Source organism: Hydra viridissima, unplaced genomic scaffold (assembly GCF_058129835.1).
Source record: "Hydra viridissima isolate aposymbiotic clone 2 unplaced genomic scaffold, HvirCarnegie_v1 scaffold_2, whole genome shotgun sequence".
Taxonomy (NCBI): domain Eukaryota; kingdom Metazoa; phylum Cnidaria; class Hydrozoa; order Anthoathecata; family Hydridae; genus Hydra; species Hydra viridissima.
The window spans coordinates 22,729,993-22,749,516 of NW_028324301.1; the positions used below are offsets into that span (position 1 = coordinate 22,729,993).

At 31.2% G+C, this 19,524-nt stretch overlaps 2 protein-coding genes and 1 long non-coding RNA gene across 4 annotated transcripts; 2 read left to right on the forward strand and 1 right to left on the reverse strand.

Moving 5' to 3' along the window:
- The first annotated feature begins 330 nt into the window (after positions 1–330).
- Positions 331–4,024, forward strand: LOC149892488 (uncharacterized). The gene is made up of 2 exons (XR_016450356.1): positions 331–1,754; positions 2,197–4,024. It is a non-coding gene; the product is annotated as an uncharacterized LOC149892488 (long non-coding RNA).
- A 2,776-nt stretch (positions 4,025–6,800) lies between these two features.
- LOC149892489 (uncharacterized) lies at positions 6,801–9,554 on the reverse strand. The gene is made up of 3 exons (XM_090080322.1): positions 9,210–9,554; positions 7,400–8,854; positions 6,801–7,330 (listed from the first exon to the last, which is right to left on the reverse strand). The coding sequence occupies exons 2-3, from the start codon at positions 8,847–8,849 to the stop codon at positions 6,801–6,803; spliced, it is 1,980 nt and encodes a 659-aa protein (XP_089936448.1). The 5' UTR covers positions 8,850–8,854; positions 9,210–9,554.
- A 3,000-nt stretch (positions 9,555–12,554) lies between these two features.
- On the forward strand, positions 12,555–19,524 carry LOC145202351 (uncharacterized). 2 transcript variants are annotated; one of them, XM_080075274.2, is made up of 11 exons: positions 12,555–12,685; positions 14,278–14,962; positions 15,312–15,468; positions 15,888–15,968; positions 16,213–16,721; positions 16,808–16,958; positions 17,268–17,425; positions 17,557–17,628; positions 17,841–17,954; positions 18,045–18,145; positions 18,232–19,524. In XM_080075274.2, the coding sequence occupies exons 2-11, from the start codon at positions 14,324–14,326 to the stop codon at positions 19,133–19,135; spliced, it is 2,886 nt and encodes a 961-aa protein (XP_079931400.2). In that variant the 5' UTR covers positions 12,555–12,685; positions 14,278–14,323; the 3' UTR covers positions 19,136–19,524. The 2 variants fall into 2 exon arrangements, with proteins under 2 accessions (XP_079931400.2, XP_079931392.2); XM_080075266.2 differs by lacking the exon at positions 12,555–12,685 and having other exon boundaries at positions 13,984–14,962.

Below are 19,524 nucleotides of genomic sequence, written 5' to 3' on the forward strand. Positions count from 1 at the left end.
TCCAGCTAAGCGAAATAAGAAGAAAAAAATTATAGAGCTGAATATTTGATGAAATGTTTCGTTAAATTGCAGATTCACAAAAAGCTTCTATAAATTTCCTTGTTAAAATTTTCTTCAAAATAAAAATAAATTTTAAAAATAAAAATAAATTAAAAAAAAAAAAATTTTTTTATTTGAAGGAGTTGAGATGACGTACGCGGAGATTCATTCGACAAACATGACTTGTTTGAGCTAGTTTGAAAAAAAAATTTATTCTGATGACGTTAAGCTAAGCAATCATTCTATTATCTCTTTGTAAAACTATTGATAAACATCAATGAAAAACAATAAGGGCTCACTTACAATCAGCATAATGTGAGGAAGGGAAAAGAAAGAAATTGTAAACACTAGTCGACAATTTTCACTCGATTAAAACATGTGATATGCTTTAATCGAGTGACTTTTTCATCAAATTATGAAAAAGTGCGAGACAACTAAAACACAAGATGGACGCATCTGTGCAACTGCATAAAAGATAAAACAGTCACACAAATAAAGTTTAAGTTTGGTTTTGTTACAACAACTAGAAATACCATTATGTTTACATCAATAAAATGATAATAGTTCAGCTATAAGCATCGCGACAATATTGTAGCTGTTTTTACTTGTTTTAGTAAAAATCATTTTACTTCAAGAGACGAGACACGTTTAAATAAATCAAGAGAAAAACGTGAAAAACAATTTAAGAGAACCATTAATCAGAGATCGAATTCGAAACACTAAAAGTACATGTGTAATAAGAATAATTGTCTATGCTGGACCATCTGCGGACACATAAAAAAAAAAAAGAGTAGAGAGAATCTTGCAGAAAGAGGAGGGGGAGTCTGAATGCGAATTTTAAGATAAACGTGGAAGACGATGTTTTAGGTGTGAGGGAAAAAGAGAGTTTAGTTTTAATTTGATTTAAATGTTGTTAAAAGACTTTATTCTATGTGATTGGTTCAAATCATTGGTTCAAACATAAGTAGACATTTCCGGCATTTCCGACTTTAAGAGGAGGGTTTTTGAATAGAATTTGATTGAGTATTACTATTATTTCTTAAATATTAGGTAATACACTTAAGTTTAAACATTTGATAAGCATTGTAAAAGACCAGCAGTAAGTATTAATACCATAAATATATTTCGAGCCATGAGTTAGCAAATTGTTGTTATTTGCGTAAGAATTTATAAAGCTTGAAGTAATAGTATCAGAAGTCAACATGCCTATCATCATACGAACCAGTGGCGTAGCAACAGGGAGTTTAGAGGTTTAAGGAACCCGGCCCCCAACGGTCATTAAAATTATGTTTTTTTTAGTATACACTCAACGTCCCTGAAGTCTATTTAATTGCAAAACGGATGTTAATCTATTCTAATCTAATGTCATTGGCGCCTATGTGCTATGACAATAAAATAAAAGTTTTGTTGTCAAAATAAATTTTTCTTCGCTAAATTCTCTTTTATATTTGTTTTTTATTTCTAACCACATAGGAACTATGCTAATGTCGCTTGTTTACTGTATATTGCATAATTTAAAAATCCGTTTTAAAAAATCACCAAAACGAATTAAATATACATTTCGGTGAACTGCTAAGCATCCCGCGGGAGCGATTGATTTTAATCTTTGTATTTAGGAAAATGAAATCAATGACCCATATTGATCAAAAATGACCCATATTGATCATTAAACGTGCTATGCTTCGTTTTTAAATTATCAACAGAAAAAAAACAAGGTTAGTTTTTTAAAGTCTAATTTTAATAATGTATATTTCTTTGCTAGATTATTATTTAACAAATTTATGTGAATAAAAATATGTAATATTTGTTTTTGTTCACACAAATTTGTCAACTTGACTATTACAATTACTATATTTGAAAAAAAAAAGATTTCAAAAAACGATACATGTAGCTTGACAATGTCAAGCTAATTCATTAAACCTAAATGTATAATTGCTTTTGCTATCAAAAAAATGTCCAAGAGTTAAAGTGACAGCCAAAAAAGTATTCAAAAGTATGAAAAGAAAAAGCGAGCCCTTGCTAATGTACCTAAATTGAAAACACACTTTAGCACTTTAGCATCAACTTTAGACCCTTATACTTCCTCGACACCTGTATTGACTCAAAAGAGTCAAAAAGGCCAACCGATGATTTTGGTTCTCAAATTTCAATCTTTAGATACAACTTCCCGTTCCAATAATGCTAGAATACAAATTGATTCTCATTGGCTTTATTACTCTCCTATTGTTGCTGTCATTCATGCTGGCTGTTGTCTGATAGACTAAAATACCAATAGTTTGAGTGGATCGAGGGGGGTCTCTGACTAGGGACATCTTAGTCAAAAGATCAATCGCCACAAAAATTCAACAGTTCATCTTAAGGCAGTTATTCCAAAAAAAGTTGTGCGTATCGATATAGAGCTTGAAAAGCAAACTCTTTGAACAAAGCAATTACTGGTTCAGTGTTCTACAGCGGTTCGTTGATATTACGTTTACTATAGCCTCGTGTAACCTTGATTTTAGAGCCCACCGAGAAAAAGCAAATTTTGTCTGGAAATTTTCTTTTGTTTGTTCAACTTGTTTCCCGATATGATCCTGCTTTAAAGGAACTGGTAACCAGGAGGTTGTGTATGCTATTAAAGCCATCAAATACAAAATGAACTGATATCACTTCTAGCTTCTAAGCTTTGAGAGCATCTACTATTAGAAATTTGTGCGGCACCTTTTTTTAGTTATAGGCGATTCAACAATCGATGTTTCGAAGACCGATCAATATAATAACTGCATTCGGTATGTGCACTTCGACAATGGCACTAAAACCGCAGAAGTAAGAGAAACGTTCCTTAGTTTCTTTACGCTTTAGGATCAGTCTGCAGAAGGATCTGTTAACTTAATCACTGGTCTTTTGACTGAGTCCAATATTGATTTTAACAAGTGCAGAGGACAGGGTTATGATGAAGCATCCGTGATGAATGGTTTTTACAAAGAGTTCAGCGAGTTGTACCAAACACAGCCTATATTCACTGTGTGTGCCAGCGACTAAACCTAGTGCTAGGTAATGCTGCTACATCGTGTGCGGAAATAAAAACTTTCTTCAGCATTGTTCAACAAGTATATGTTTACTTCGGAGGAAGAGGACCACGTTAGGCTCTTTCGCGAGTCTTTAACTCAGACCAGGATAAGCAAGTTTCGTTAAAAAGTCTATGCGTAACAAGATGGGAAAGTAGACATCTTCTACTGCAACTATGAATAGATATTCTTATTTGATTAAGACGCTCATTACTTTATTACGCAGATTTGAAGTTGACAAGCGATTAACCAGCAATTCATAATGAGGCTGGGAAATTCTAGAAGATATGACGAAAATGAATTTCATCATGCTTCTTATCCTTTGGGAGAAAATTTTTCCATCTTTGCGTGCGGTATTAAAATTGCATATTCTTTTGATAAAAAGTTCTATAAATTTGTAGCAGTGTTAGTTGAAAAGTACAAAGACCTTTGTACGTTTCTGATGACCTTCTAAGCCAAGTTTTGGCATTCCGTGCGTGTTCCAAAAAATACACCACAAAAGCAGAAACAAGCAACTGTGTAAAGAACCTCATAGACGCTCATTGAAACTCATAATGGAGCTCAATTTGATGTCCAGCTTTCCAGATTTAGTAACGAAGTTAGTATTTTTTTTATACTAAAGCTTAAATTAATAAAAACATATTTGCGATCTGCAAGTATATATATGATGCAAATATAACGCAAGAACATTTAAGTGACTTGGCTATTTTGAGCATTGAAAAAGAACCCTTTTAAAGAGCTTGATAGAAATACAATAGTTAGAAATTTTGCAAACGAAAAAGCTAGAAAGCGAGAGTTTCGACTTTTAAAAATTATTTAAAACTATTTTAATAAAGTTATAATAACTATAAACTAATTCCTGCATAATTCTGGTTATGTCATTTACAGTAGTTTTTTTTTACTGCGGTTCATTTGTGTGAAATATAAAAGAAATTTCATAAGTGTGTTATTAAATTGCTCTAGGGCTGTGAGGCCACTAACAAAAACCTAAACCTGGGCCCCGAACGACCTTGCTACGCCACTGGCACAAACCATTGCATGAACCATAACACGAACCATACGCGAGACATAGTTACTGATACCGAACACGTATAAGAGATGGAAGCGCAACGTTTTTTTTTTTTTTTTTTTTGCGAGCCATACTCGTTGCGCATTGTTACAAATCTTTTGTTTTAAACAATAAAAATTAAATTATATTAAAGTCTTTCAGATTCGTCGAAAATTTTTGGTCTCGTCTAACTAGTTACATCAACTTCCTTTTAGTTATTAAAGATAACAGTAAAAGAACCAAGTTTGAAGCTCAATTTTATATAGCTAGACATTCTTAATATTTTAAGAAATAACGCTGATGATGATATAGAAATTGAGATCATTTACTTAACTACTTTAGTACATGTATAATTAGAGATATAATAAATAATACAAAATATCAACTAGTTTTGTTGCCAGCTAGAGCACAACGGTTTCATGTCCAGGAAACTACTCCATCTACTATATTGTTGCAGACTTCCAGTTTATGAATATAATATAATTTTCTATTTGGGGTTGCTCTATCAGACACTATAGCTCTTACTTTAAGTCCAATGGATTCCAATATACGACGGATAAAAGTTTAGAGTTTGTCGGAAACTCGCATGGCTCGCTAATTTCTGCGGCCTCTCTGATGTTAAAAAATGAGTTGCACGTCCATCTCTTACACGCCCATGCTGATACACGCACTTGCCAAACTCAAAAAATAAGTATACACACACATGCATACACACCCTACCACCCAGACTCTAAGGGCAAGACAAATATAAGTGAAGAAAACCCTCACTGTAAGTAATAAATCAAAAGTACTGAAATAAAATATTGAATGATTATCAGTTTTGAAAACAATAAAACATTTTCTTGTATTTTAGAAAATTTTTAAAAGTATAGTAAGTTAGTAAAAAGTTGTTGAGACTGCTTCTAAATCAAAGTAATCAAGGCAAGAATAAGCATCACAGAGTGTTCATCATAAGTCTCTCCCAAGTTTAGCGTCGTAAAATAACTAATGATTTTACCTTTACTTTTACACTTGAATCAATTTAACTCACGCTTTTGATATAGTTGAGACAAAAACATCCCTCAAAAGGAGGCCACTCCGCAATGTCCTTAAAATTTACCGTAAAGTTAATCAAAAGACGGCCAAGAATTTTTTAAATTGGTATATTTACATTAATAGGTTGGCTATGGCAATAGCTTAACTTCTAAGATTTTCATAAAATTATGTTGAGTGTTGTTAAACGAAAGTTTTAAATGTTGTTAACGTGTTGTTTTTTCTTTAATATCAAAAAGATAGATTTAAGAGAGCTTACAGACTACTTTTTGAAGAATAAAGGTTAGCTCCAGCATACAGGAGAATTAATGTTTGAAAGTAATAAAGTAAATAAATAATAAAAATGGTATAAGAAAAAAAGAAAAAATGCATTCCTTATGAAAATATATTACCTCTCATCAGTTACAAAAGCTCAAGATTTATTGTTACTATATTTTGCTAAAAGATTTTTATTTTTACAATGCAAATTGGACTAGAGGTAGGTCTAAACGCGAGTAGTAGTATCGTTATTATCCAGTAATTTTGGCGAAACCGATAATTGAATAAGTTTTTTTTAATAGGGCGTAAGTCACAAAATACGGATTTTTAAAGAAATAAAAAAAACTTCATATTAAAAAAACTTTTTTAAAAAAAGTTAAAGAAAACCAATTTGAAAGTAAAAGTTATTGTTTTATAATGAGAATAATAAATCAAGCTTTTAAGGTTCATAGTCGTTTTATTCATGATTTTACATCTTCACATTAGGATAGGTCGAGGACATATTTTCTCGTCTAAACCTCCTTTTTGAAATGACTTGACATCTGGAAAAAACATCACTATTAACATTAATTTGACCCGGAGTTAACCAAGAAATTAATTAAAGCTATAAAAAAAAGTATGATGTAACTTTGCTTATATAAAGTATCAGCATGAAGTTTTAGAAAGTATCGGTTTTGGATGATCAGCAACATTTGTGGTGACTTTATACATAGTGCAAAGTTCACCCTAATTTTCTACCAAAAAAGTATTTTATCTAAAAAATTCCTAAACTTTAATTGATTTTTTTTATCGGATCAAACACTTAGCATACTTCAAACCGATTGAAAAAAAACACTTTAAGCAGTTTATTCACTTTTGAGTTCAGTTCTGATCTGCTGCACAGAGAATTGTTGCAAGAAATAATTTTTGTTTTCTATTTCTATGTTTAGACACAAAACGACTCGTGTTGCCAGAAATCACGTTTATAAAACTATTTCAAATGAGTTCGTATTGATACTAGAACAAACCGTCGGGTTCAAAATTTGAACCACAAACGCAAACCAAAAATGATTTGCGTTTGTTTTTCAAATTTTTAGTTGCAAGAGAGTAAAGCGTCTTTGAAAATCGTTGTACAAAATTACCATCGGTTGTGAAAAATTACCAACGGTTGCACAGTGGGCCAGATATATAGGATATGGTGGACAAAACCTAATTATTACCCAATTGCTCCCCAAACCCATTTCGATATATAAATAATCATTATACATGAAATAATATTTATTTTTATCAAGAATATTTTAGTTTTTAATAACAAAATTACAATTAATAGGCTTAGTAAAAATTTTTTTTTTAAATCAACCTTCTTTTCAAAAAATCAAAAAAGAAATTGTGTTTAGCTACAAAGAACTAGAAGAAGGTGGAGCTGATTCCCTCAGCAAAGCCAAAACTTCACTGGGGATTTTTTTAAAACTCTTACTATTTTTGTTATGACCTTTTCTTAATGATGTTATGACAGGATCACTAGATACAAGTAGTCTGTTAACCAGGTCGCGGTTTGTGTCTATTCTAGAAGTCTTTCTACTGAAATCTTTCCTAAACTTTTTAAAATCCTTGTTGCGGGCCTCTTGTGCCTCCTCTGACATCAGTCCAATTGGCAAGTACTGTCTAGCAATGATGGCATGACCATGAACTAAAATTTTGTGTACTGATTGTGACATGTAATACCAGGAATACTTAGATATGTAAAGTTTAAGAGCAGTAATACAAAACTCTTTAAACTTGACATTATCAATTTCAAATCCAGATGATAAAGTGACTAGAATGATGTAAAAATAAAATAAAAGAGTTTCATCTACTTTCAAAATTTTGGCAGTTAATTGATAGTCTGCAAAGGCTCGTCGGGCGGTGTTTCCATCATTACTGGTACCTACAAATTGCATATATGTGATAGTTAACCTGATGATTCATATACAAGTATTTATGTAATTTCACTTACCAGATCCTCCACTTTTTGGGAAATCCACAACCAGTCCCATTTGATTCATAAATTCTGTCTGGATACGTTTCTTCACTTGCTTAACATTTTCCTTATCTTCAATAGCTCTAGACTGCCACTTTTGAGTTTCCAGCTTGTATCCAATATGTAATACCATTTCAAAAAACCTAATCCAGGAATGCAGGCTAGAAAGACCATATTTCAGTTCTAAGTTACTAGCATTGTCCAATTTCAGCACCATTTCTAAGTTATTCATGATTTTTGGAGACACACCACACACAGAGCAACATTGAGTTGAATTAGTCACATCAGACAGAATAGTTTGAATTTTGCCATCAATCATGGTCAGTTCTATAATACTTTTGACAACCAGTTCTTTTCCACTAAAAGTAACATTAAAAATACTACATTTTTCTATTTCAGATTCTAAATATTTTGCTTCTTCTAGGACAACAGCTTTGCTTTCTTTTTGAAAAGAAAATCTTATTGGACGACAATAAGCAGTAGATGATGGCTTGTCATTACGCCATAATAGTACTTCTTTATCATTGCAGAACCCACTGAGTTCTAGTGGTGCTAAGCAAGTAATGAACAGAGATTCTTCTTTTTTTAAGTTACGATCTCCAGCTTCCTCACTACTCACTTGCTTGTACACGCTTTGCCCATTAGCCCCATCAAACCCGGCCTTGCAACGCAAAGTCAACCGGGTCAAACAATCCAGCATTGTGCTGATCACAGGAGCTTGCACCTCGCAGAGTCTTTTTACTGTATGTTTTAGTAATTCTTGTAGTGGTATTTGTGCTGAATAATCATCAACAAAGATGTTCTCTGGATAGCAGTTAGCTTTAGACAATCTTATGTTGTTGTATGAAGGATATATATGGCAATCACGTTCTTCAGCTCCATTTCTGATAAGTTGGTAGGTTGATTTTGACATGCCACCATCTATAATTAATGCCAGACCTTCATTAGGTGTATACTTTTTAAATTGACTAGAAGGTTCTGATATCTCAGCAACTTGCTTGGCAGCCTCATAATTAAACTCATTCCTTAATTTAAGCCTTGCTGAGTGGAGCAACTCATCAGTAGTAAAATTATTTATAACATCATTGAGTCTTCTTCTTTTGGTTTTGTCAGATGCGTCTTCAAAGGAGCAACTTGGTCTTCCACCAATATTATGTGATTGACTAGAATTATCAGACTCAGATATATTATTACTGTATGTAGATTTAAAGTCCTGAGCCAACCAATTTTTATTTTTACTTTCAAACTTTTTATTTCCCCGGTTTGCATCCTTCCATTTCTTTTGATATACTTTTAAAAACGCAGCACATCCAGTAGAACCCAAATTCATAGAGACTAGAATAGCTTCTACAGACATAGAAAATGATTTATCACCAGGCTTTAGTTGGTCATGCCGTATACGTTTATGGACATCACTAATCTTCATATCAACTACAAAAAAATTATTTTAACGTTATTAGTGCAACCACTATAAAAAAATATAACATAAATATGGTCATTATTTTCATTTCAGCTACATTTAATTAGGCCAGTATAATAAGCACAGCACCTATTATTACCTAAAACCAAAAAAATAGGTTTGTCGCGAATAGCATTTTACGAAAATATCTTTTTTTAAATGTTTACCAAACTTAAAGGGGCAGCTAAGAGCAGAATTAAACACCACCAACAGGCTATACATATATTGTATTAACTTATTTTAACATTAATAAGCGGTTCCAGCAGGTTCTAAACTATATGCGTCACTTTTAATATAATATTTTAATATTATAAATAAGAATCTTACCTTTATATTTCAAAATGAAACTGTGAGTTTAATACAAGACCTTGGAATTTGTTGTGGCATTTTTCGTAAAGCTATAAAATTAAATTTTATTAATGTGTCAATTAATTTCGCATATGTTAAATAATTTAAAGGTTATTCGTTGTCATAGTTATAGGTGATATATCTATTAAAAAAATTAATAAATGAATTTCTAAATATATTCAATTGTAATTGATAATTGTACATTTATGATGTACTACCAAACTACAAATAATGTTTTAAACCATTTATTATGCTCTTATATACATAATATACTGAGTAGTTGGAAGTATTTCGAATATTTTTTTTTGAGGTTTTGTCTACCACCTGGCCCACTGTGGGTTGTGCAAAATTACCAACGGTTGTGCAAAATTACACACTTTTAGAGCAACAATTGAATTAGCGGCTAAAAGGTTTATGGTAACATTTACGGACCTTGCGGAGTGACCTCCTTTTGAGGGATGTTTTCGTCTAAACCTTTTTGACATGATAAAAAGTTTGTTGACCATGAACAACACATTTCCAGATACTCTTTTGCATCTTTATAAAGATAAGATTTTTATAATGGCTCGTTAAGAATAAATCAGTTATTAAGATTTTTAAATATTATGAATCAATTATTAAGAATCAATTTTTAAGAATAATTAAGAATCAATTATTAAGATTTATTCAGAATCAATATCAAGAAGTCATTATTAAGAGTAATTAATTGAATGTCATTATTTAGAACAATTTTTATGAGCAATTATTAAGAATTCATTGTTAAGAATTAATTAGAAAACAAGGTTACTGTGGTAACCTCATTTACGAAAAAGGAAAGAGCCAATATACGTTTAGAGAATAATTAGAAATTAGAAAAAAATAACCTAATAATTACTCATACACAATAATCCATTACATTCCACTTCAACCATATTTCAAAGATGACGCAAATTGACTAAGTCATTTACGATTGCTCCGTAAAGATAAACTTAAACCAATTTGCCGGTGATTGTTCTGAGTCTGGACGATATCCTCGGTTGAGGATGGACCTCAACCGAGGTTATTTAATATTCACCTGCGAAATACAATAAGATTAAATTACCGTGCTGCTAAAAAAAGGCTTTTTCTAAAAACATCCTTTGACCAGAAAGATATACATGCAACTTTGTATATTTTTGTACCAAGATTTAATAACTGTAAAAGTTAGAAACTTTTGGTTTACAAGAGCAATATTTGTTTTTTGCACCTTTTAGTGATTGAAATTCCTCTGTTTTTTTATACCAAGAAATAAAAAATCAGATACGTATACTGGCAATATGTAAAAATTAAGGAAATATTACCAACGAACTAAAATCTTTTAAAACTTCTGTGATTATCAAAAAAAGCTTGAGCTTCACATGTGCTACAGTCACATCAAACAAAAATCATATAAAAGTTTTTTTGACAGTTATAACAGCGATTAATCAATTGCACAAAAAAAAAAAAAAAAGTAGTTTCGTGAGTTCTTTGAGGTAAAGGACGTGGTTATCGAACATTATTTTTCATCAAGGTTTGGTTTTTTATCAAGACGGCACACGATATTTAAATATTCTCTCTACATATATATTGATCCACTCGATTATATTGTAATTTTTTTACCAGCTGAGTAACAAATGCCGCCGATAAAATCTCCATACCATGAAAAGTATCATTTCCTGTCAAAGAAATAGCATTTCACTTACATTACCCGCAATTCACTGCATGAATTAAGGATACAACTTGACTCACCATTTAATTGAGTAATTAGTCAGACTTTTCTGAACTTGTAAAGGCAATTTATACAGCAAAGAATATATAGAATGTCTTCTTCATACATCTGAGATGATATACAGCTCCCTCCTTCGTCGTTGAAAGAAGGACAAATTCTTAAGTTTTCTCTTCATCTTCTTTTTTTTCTAGAAAATTTTTAGGGTTCAGACTTTTTAGGGTTTGGAACTTTCACAGATTTTCAGAAGGTATGCATGTATTTTCTTCACCTCTTTTAATTTGAGTGATGAACTCTTCAGTGAAGAAAATTTGGTAGATCTTCTTCTTGAAGAAGATTCAATAAACTCTTCTTAACAAAAACAAGATTCAATAAACTCCTCTTAACGCAACAAGATTTTAATAAACTCCTTTTAACGCAACAAGATTTAATAAACTCCTCTTATCGACATTTGATTTGATGATATTCAGAGCGAAAAAAGAATTTTAATTTTGTGGATTTATAGTTCGTAAAGTAATAAAACAGTTTGTAAAAAGAACAGAAAAAGTAGAGAGATAAACTTTTATTGATGCGAAAGAAGAAAAAAAAAGCAAAAAAGGCTTTTTATTTATAAACAAGCAATGAAGGTTTTTGTTATTTAAAAAGCCCTTATATATTCAAGGTAAATTATAGTCATAATGCTAAAGTAACAACAACTACTCCACAAGTTCGTAAAAAAGCCAAGACTTTTATAGCTTCCATTTAAACTTTTAGCCCTTATAAAAATGCTTCATTAAAACAAGTTTTCTAACGAGTCTCAGCAAGATTATTTAGAAAAGAAAATCCCAGCATGCAGCGTAAATTTCAAAGTAAACTCTGAAAAAAATCGAAAAATGACAGAGCATTATTTAATTACTTATAAAAAGAGCCAATAAATGTAAAAAAGTTAGTAATAATAATAAGGGAAGCTTTGGAAAAATCAAAGAAAAGAATTTAAAAACCTGTTTTAAATTCCTTAATTTAATGCTTTCCGTTGTTATTCGTTGTTATATTGACTTTCCATTTTGTTTTTTAGATTTAGTTTATTATATTACGGTGTTTTTAATAGATTTATTACTGTTTTAGAATTCGTTAGAATAGAATTCAAATTTTTTTTTTTGTATGCGTTCAGTATTTGTAATATATTGTCAATTACCAAAGCTCTTTATATAATATTTTATCGCTTATTGCATTACTTAGTTTTAGTGACAATTATCCTTTTTAAAGCTTCTAAACATGACGGATAAATAATATTATGGAAAATTTAATTGCTAAGTTTTATTAAAGTTGTTGCTAGACTGTGTAATCGTTTTTGAATGCCATTAATTCTTTAAATTTCTCTTTTTTTGATTACTTTTGTGATACTCAATGAAAATTTTTGGTTGCTTTGTTGAGCACACCTTCCATGTTCTTTAATTTTTTTTTTTCTGACGAAAGTTTAACGAAACGGCATAAAATTTGTTTTAACGATAAAATCCTTTTTTTCATATACTCTGTTATATATCGTTTTTTAGTATTTGCGTTTTTTTGTTCTTTTTTAAAGTATGTTTTAAAATTACAAATAAATATATTTGTTATCATCCGCTGTATATTTGCTAATGTTATTGATGATGTTAGAGATTTTAAACAAAATGTATGCATATGGTGGTTGGTTTATATCAGTAGCAATCATCACCTAAGTAAACCGCAGACAGTGTAATTATCAGGCAGACAGGTAAATTGTTTGAATTTGAACTCGACATAAATTTTGTTTATGTGTTTCAAATGGATTTTCGAAAACGAGAACATCAGATGGAGCCTCCAAACTTCGAAATGGATTTCTCTGATATAAATTGCAGAGATCAAATAAGAATTTAAAATGATAGGGATCTTTATTTGTTTTTGTTTTTTTTTGTTTTTTTTTTAATAATAGATTTGTTAGCTGCTAAGGTTGATGTACTTTGGCAACGAAATGCTTTTGTATACTGACTATTATCTCGCACAAAGAGCGTGTGTAGTTTATCTTTTACAAAGCAAATATCAATTCAAGAGGATCGTGGGATAAATTTATAAGTTATTAGTATTCCGTACGCCATAATAATCTTTCTTTATTACAAGACAATCATTTTGTTTTTATGACACTGTTTAGGTTTCAGATTGGATTGAAATATATTATACAAATTTGAATACAGTGGATTGCAAACTATGTTACACATAGACACACATACACACATACCCCTAACATTTAAATCACTAACTTAAGTCAATGAAAATGTCCCAATCTTTTGAAATACCAAAAACTGAAGTAAACGATTCATGAATAAAATCTTGTCGGTTTTGGACACTATCGTGTTTTAATCAGCATGGTTCTCAGTCAACAAACATCGGAAATAAGCGATTACTCAAAGAAAAATTGTCCAAATTAAAAAGCTTTTTAATAAATTTATAAACAAGAATGAAAAAAAAAAAAAAATAAATAAAATTTTTTTTAAAGTTCAATTAAAATTCATTATTTTAAAGAACTCATATGGAATTTTTAGATTTGAAAAATTGAGTATTCGACCGACGATGGGTCATTAAGATACTAGGTCTGATTGTAGAAAGCGTAGGTGACGAAGCAGAGTAATAAATTTATTGTAATAAATTTTTTAAAAACATCGTTGAGATGCAACAGTTCAATTAAAGTCAACAAACGTTGGCTGGCTTCACAAAAAAAAATTATTTTTAGTTAATAAGAAAAATTTTACCAGTTACATTGAATGAGAATATATATGCAACATCAAGATTTTTTGATCACCTAATGTTTTTGTGATGCTTTGTAATATTTAAAGAACTGATGTTGCAATAGTAATTAGCTAAAACCAATTTTGTTTTAGACTTATCTGCGAAAACAACACAGAGAGATTCATTTTGCACTATAAAAACTTAGATTTTACATTTCAAACTTTAACAAATACTCTATTATTTAAGTTTTTTTTCTCCCTTTTTTTTATGTACGCCATCTTTAAAATAAAGGATATAGGTTTTCACGTATCGCAGCTTGAGTATATTGTTCAGTGTGATTAGAATGTAACGATGCAGAACGGCTTTAGATAAGAATATTAAAACGTCTTCGATAATATAAAATACCAAACAATACTTTAAACGTACATGATAAACAGCGCTTACGCTTTAATAGGGTTGGACGAAGTTATGTGATAAGTAGTGTGAATATTGTGCAGGACGCTTCGTGTAGTTGTACTTTTTATGGGGGGTGATAATGCTTCTCAATAATTGAGAGGATCGCGTTTCAATGGTACTTTTTAGATATTTGTTATTTAATAATAGACTCGTACGCGACCTAAAGATAGAACAGACCGATCTAAATATAAAAATGTCGTCGGCTGTTTCGGGAAGAAATTTACTACGTTTGAATCTTGAAAAACAAAGACAATTGCATAAACAAGCAAGCGATACCTGCTTGGATAGTATCATTTTTTCTAAACAAAATATTGAAGAAAATCTCGGCAATATTGAATCGCTTCAAATGTCTCCGGTCAGGAGTGACGATGAAGATAACTTTTCTAAAGGATTTGTTACAAATGAAAATCAAAAGAATGATATTTTTGAAGCTTTGGATATCTGTGAAACTGTAATATATTGTAATGAAGATGAAAATCGGAACAGCATCATAAAAGAAAGTCCTGTTATAATAAACTCAACTGAAATGTGCGAGGTTACTGCAACAGAGATAACAGAACGCAAAACTAAAAAGAAGAAGTCTGCAGTTCACACTTTTAGAAATTTTGTTCGCGCTACAATTATTACACTACCATCTGAAACTAAAGACTGGCTAAACAAGCAACCTTCAGAGTGTCCGCCTGAGACAGAGAGTTTACCGCATGAAGAATGCAGTTCCCCGGTGAAAGCGCCTAGTGTACCTAGAAAGAAAAAGTTATCAAGCGTTGTTACTCGCACAAAAAAAAACCGTTCAAGAATTCACAACGAGGGTGCTTCTTTATGGACACCAATGGTAAGACCCTATTTACTCGTTAGTGCAATTTGTCTTTTATTGTTTGATGCAATATTTTACTTCTAAAATCTTGCTAGAGAATCAAGCAGCACAATCAGTTTGTTTAATATGATATGAGGAATATGATATGAGGATATATGATATGAGGAATAAAACCCAGCAATTAGTTTAGAGGTTTATTTTTGATAGCTTGACCTTAAAGGTTTTGATTTACTTAGCTGATTATTATAACTTTAGTGTATTTATTTTTCACTGTATTATTATAACTGCAAAAAGATATAGTTTAGGTATTAGGTAGGAGAAACATTGAAATTTCATTTTAAAACCAGCTCGTTTTCTTTCGTCGTAGGAAAATAATTGTTGGAAATCGACAGGAGAAAAAGTTGTTGAACTAAAGGAGATCTCTTTGCACCAATTAACTGAATCAGAGCGTGAAAAATTAAAACAGTATGGATTAGAGAGATTACGAGAAAATAATTTCGATTGTCACTTGGCGATCCCAAAAGGTAAGATAAGATATGTTTTTTCAAAATATCAGTTCTAATGATCGTATTTTATATCAGTTCCTAATTAAAAGGAAAAATTTAAAGTACTTTTAAAATACAATGAAAGTTTGAAAGAAAACAATGTGAGTTTCAAAAAATTTTGTTAATTCGAAAGGAATGTGGCGTTGCTGTGCAATATATTAGCAACGCATTTGTTTGAGTAAACATCCCGGAAATATTTTATCGCTCATTAAAAAGCATCCCAGTAAGAATTTTCCTACGCGAGACGATTATATAATTCTAGAAAGAATTTTTTTATATAAAAAATTATAGAAAACCCTAAAAGTTCCATTGTCAGAAAAATATAAAGAATTTTTAAAAAAAATTTATTCTAAGTTTCATTTTAAAAAATAAAATGTGAATATATATTTTTTCTCTAGAAAGCCACGTAGCAGCTCGTAGACGTTGGAAAAAACTTATGATTTTGCGAAGAAAAGCGAAAAACGAAAATAACGAAAAAGGTGTGCACAACATTTGTAACGGAATTATTTCAACGTGCAAAATTGTCCACATTTTGATTGAAAAATAGTATAAAAGGGAACAAAAAAAAAGAGATTAATTGCAGTTAAATAACAACTATGCATCATTATGATTGTTTACTAGTAATCCATTATCTGGAAAATGACTTATTAAATAATCGACCTTAAAAATCTTATTTTCTATTATTTCATAAATTCATGTTAAAAAGAAGTTATTTCTTTTTAGCTACTCTTAGGCCGTTTAATCCAGTTTTCTCCGTGGACTTGCATCAGGTTATTGAGAATGATAAGCTCATTGAAAAAGCACAAAAGGATGCGATGCAAAAGCTTGATAAATGTGATCAAATTGGAGACGTTTCCGAAACGACCGATAAGGCCATTGATCAATCTGAGAAAAGATCAAACGATTCAGCGGACGGCTACGATCATGCGTTTTCGTCTGAGGATCAAAACGAAGATTACCATTTAAACTTTTTTAGGACAATTTGTACGCTGCAAGAAGAAGACGAGGAGGAATGGGGATCCAATAAAAGGAAATCAAGATTAATTGAAGCTCTTGCACTCTCTTCAACCTCCGCTTCTTCTCTATGCATACTCGACAAAGAAACAGAATTTAAAGAACTGCCACTGCAAATTCCAAAAGTAATCTTACAAACAACTGAGTTTATAACTAAATACGCACTAAATACTGTTGGTATATTTCGAACAGGAGGTTCTAAGAAACGCGTAACCCAGGTAAGCCTTTTAATCTGCAAAAAAAAAGTCTTTACCTGGAAGGTAATTCGTTTTGTTTTAAACTTAAATATTTTCGTTTCTATAAGATGAAAAACGATTATGACAGAGGCTATTTTGGAGTCATCAACGAAGAAAGCAATCCTAACGATGTTGCAGCACTTTTAAAGGAGTTTTTAAGGTGCTTACCTGACCCATTGTTAACTCGAGAACTGTACCCGGTCTTTCTATCTTTAGCAAGTATGACTTTAAATTTTTTTTTATTACAACTTTATGATGGTTAAATATATGCAAAGCAAGTTGACGAGAAAATGATTTGATAGTTTACTTTTAAAAACTTTCAGCAATGTTGCTAGATAATGTGGCATTTCCGCAATTATTTAGTATTCAGCCATATGTTAAATTCACTTAATCAAATTAGATTTACACAAAACTACTTAAACGTTTCTCTGAATATAATGAATTAAACCTCGTCTCTGTTGAATTAAGAAGTAGATAATTATTTGCGTTTTTATTTTCTTTTCTTTTTTTTTTTTTTTTTTTTTTCAGAAAAAGAATCTCAAACACAAGAACAAGTCGTGGAAATTATTCAGCAGCTGATATGGTTGTTACCTGTAGCTAACAGAGACACACTAGAGTGCCTCCTAAACTGTTTGCGAATGGTTGCTGATCATTCCCAGAATACTAAGGACGAATTTGAAAACGAGGTAAACCTAAAATTTTCTACAACAATTACGTTTTAAAAATTTTCTACGGTTAGCAAAATTATATCAGTTAATAAAAGGGGTTCGTAGATTTTTTTAATATACAGTAAAAAATTTCTGATTTTTTAATTTAGATTATTGGCAACAAAATGGATTCCCTGAATTTAGCCACTTTAATGGCTCCAAATATATTACACAGATGCAAAGTAAATGAAAATACATTAATCTATTAAGTTTCTTTATAAAAATTGCAGGTTCTACACCCTGCACTTTGCACCCGTTTAACGCCATATTAACGTTATTTCATAACTAAAAGAAAAAAACAAAAATTATCTATAATTATTTATATTACAATCTTTTCTTTTTTTTTTTTTTTTTTTTTGTCGAATTAAGAGTTAAATGTATAATTTCGTATTAGACATATAAGAGCAGTAGCGCTTACCAAGTGGATGAAGCATTGAACCCCGACGATAACAAGGCTAGCATCGAGATTGTTCACATCATGATAGATTACAGCAAAGAATTGTTTAAGGTCAGAGCTGTAAACTAGATTTTAAAAAAATTGTATTTTAGTTATTAATTTTTAAAGATGCTTAACACTATTCCGCGTGGGGTTTTATAGATTTCTGCTTCCACGCACGATAAGATACTTCGAATGCTCCTCATAGACGATCCTGAAACGATTGACTACGTCCTTAGAAAGAAACCAACAGTGGAACAAGAGTAAGAAATATTTTCCAGCAGATAAAACGATCAGCCAAAATATCTCACTTTTATCCATAATATTAATACTTGATTTTTTTATTCAGATCATCACAAAACGGTAAACAATATTTATTTTCTAAAATGAAAACAACTGGGAGAGGATTTTCAAGCGTTAATGGCGAAGAGCGTCCCTGTAGTACAATAGGAACACGGGGTTTAATGTATATGGACGAAGAAGTTACTTTCCGAAAATCGCACTCTTTTAACCACGGACCTTACGTACCATTTTTACGAAAGAAAAAAAATAGTACGAGTAGTAGACCAAGTTCTACGCGGTCGGACCCAAATGACAGAAACAGCGTTAGAAAGTCGTTAAACGAGGCTTCTCCCCGAAGACGTAAAAAATCTGCTTTACTTGGAGAGTTCGAGGCGGTAAAAGCTTCCCTTACTTCTAGCCGTAATTCAAGCAGTCCAAGAGATAGTGGAGTTATGATGGGTACAAGTGTACACGATGGTACAGGCCTACACGATGATACTCAATTATCAGTTGAAGTAAAAGCTTCACGTTCTTATTCTGAATCTTTTGTTGTTCGAAGGGCAAACATCAGAGAACGAGATTCGTACGATTCTGCCTACAGTAGCGGTATAAATAATTTTAGAATGTCAGAACTGGGCTCTATTAGAGTTAGTCAAGAAATTTCAGAATCTATCTCTTTGGAAATAAATGAGAATGCTGAAAAATTAAAATCAACTTATTTAAATGAAATTTTCGATACTCCTTCATTTTTAAGTCCTCAGCTACCTGCAAAAAAGAAAGTATCAAGAAAAATTTCGATGCCTTTACTACCCAATAAAGAATATTTTCCCCTTCACAGACAAAAAGAAATTTCATTAGATGGCATACCCAGTATTTGTGATAATAGCGAGTGGGATCCGGTAAATAACTGGCCTGATTGGATGTTACCATCTACAGAGAGTCAGATGCCATCTCAAGAGACTGTTCTATGAAAAAATATTTATCCGTATGGGTATAATAATCATAAGGTGCAATAGGCTAAATCCTTAAAATACCATTTTGATTTTGAAGACGTTTCCTTGTCACGGCTTGAATCAAAATTAGATATCTGGGCAATTCAGATAAGTTTTAGCGTGAGTGAAAAGACGAAGGTGTGTTAATTGAAAAAAAGCTCGAACAACTCAAAAAATTCTTCTTAAAGGTTTTTATTCTTACTAAAATACAAATTTCACCAGAAAGCTCTTTGGATTGCTTTTAAAAAAAAAAAAAGAACAGCAATTATTAGAACGTATCTATTTTATATAACTATACATTTTCAACTTGTTATTGACGAGTTAGTATTGCATTTTTATTTGATTTATTAGATGCGGAACTCAACAAA

Coding starts and splice junctions, on each gene's coding strand:
- LOC145202351 (XM_080075266.2), top strand. CDS start 14,243: ATGGTACTTTTTAGATATTTGTTATTTAATAATAGACTCGTACGCGAC. Junction 15,969..16,212: donor AAACGAAAATAACGAAAAAG/GTGTGCACAACA, acceptor ATTTCTTTTTAG/CTACTCTTAGGCCGTTTAAT. Junction 16,722..16,807: donor CTAAGAAACGCGTAACCCAG/GTAAGCCTTTTA, acceptor CGTTTCTATAAG/ATGAAAAACGATTATGACAG.
- LOC149892489 (XM_090080322.1), bottom strand. CDS start 8,849: ATGAAGATTAGTGATGTCCATAAACGTATACGGCATGACCAACTAAAG. Junction 7,331..7,399: donor CCCAAAAAGTGGAGGATCTG/GTAAGTGAAATT, acceptor TGCAATTTGTAG/GTACCAGTAATGATGGAAAC.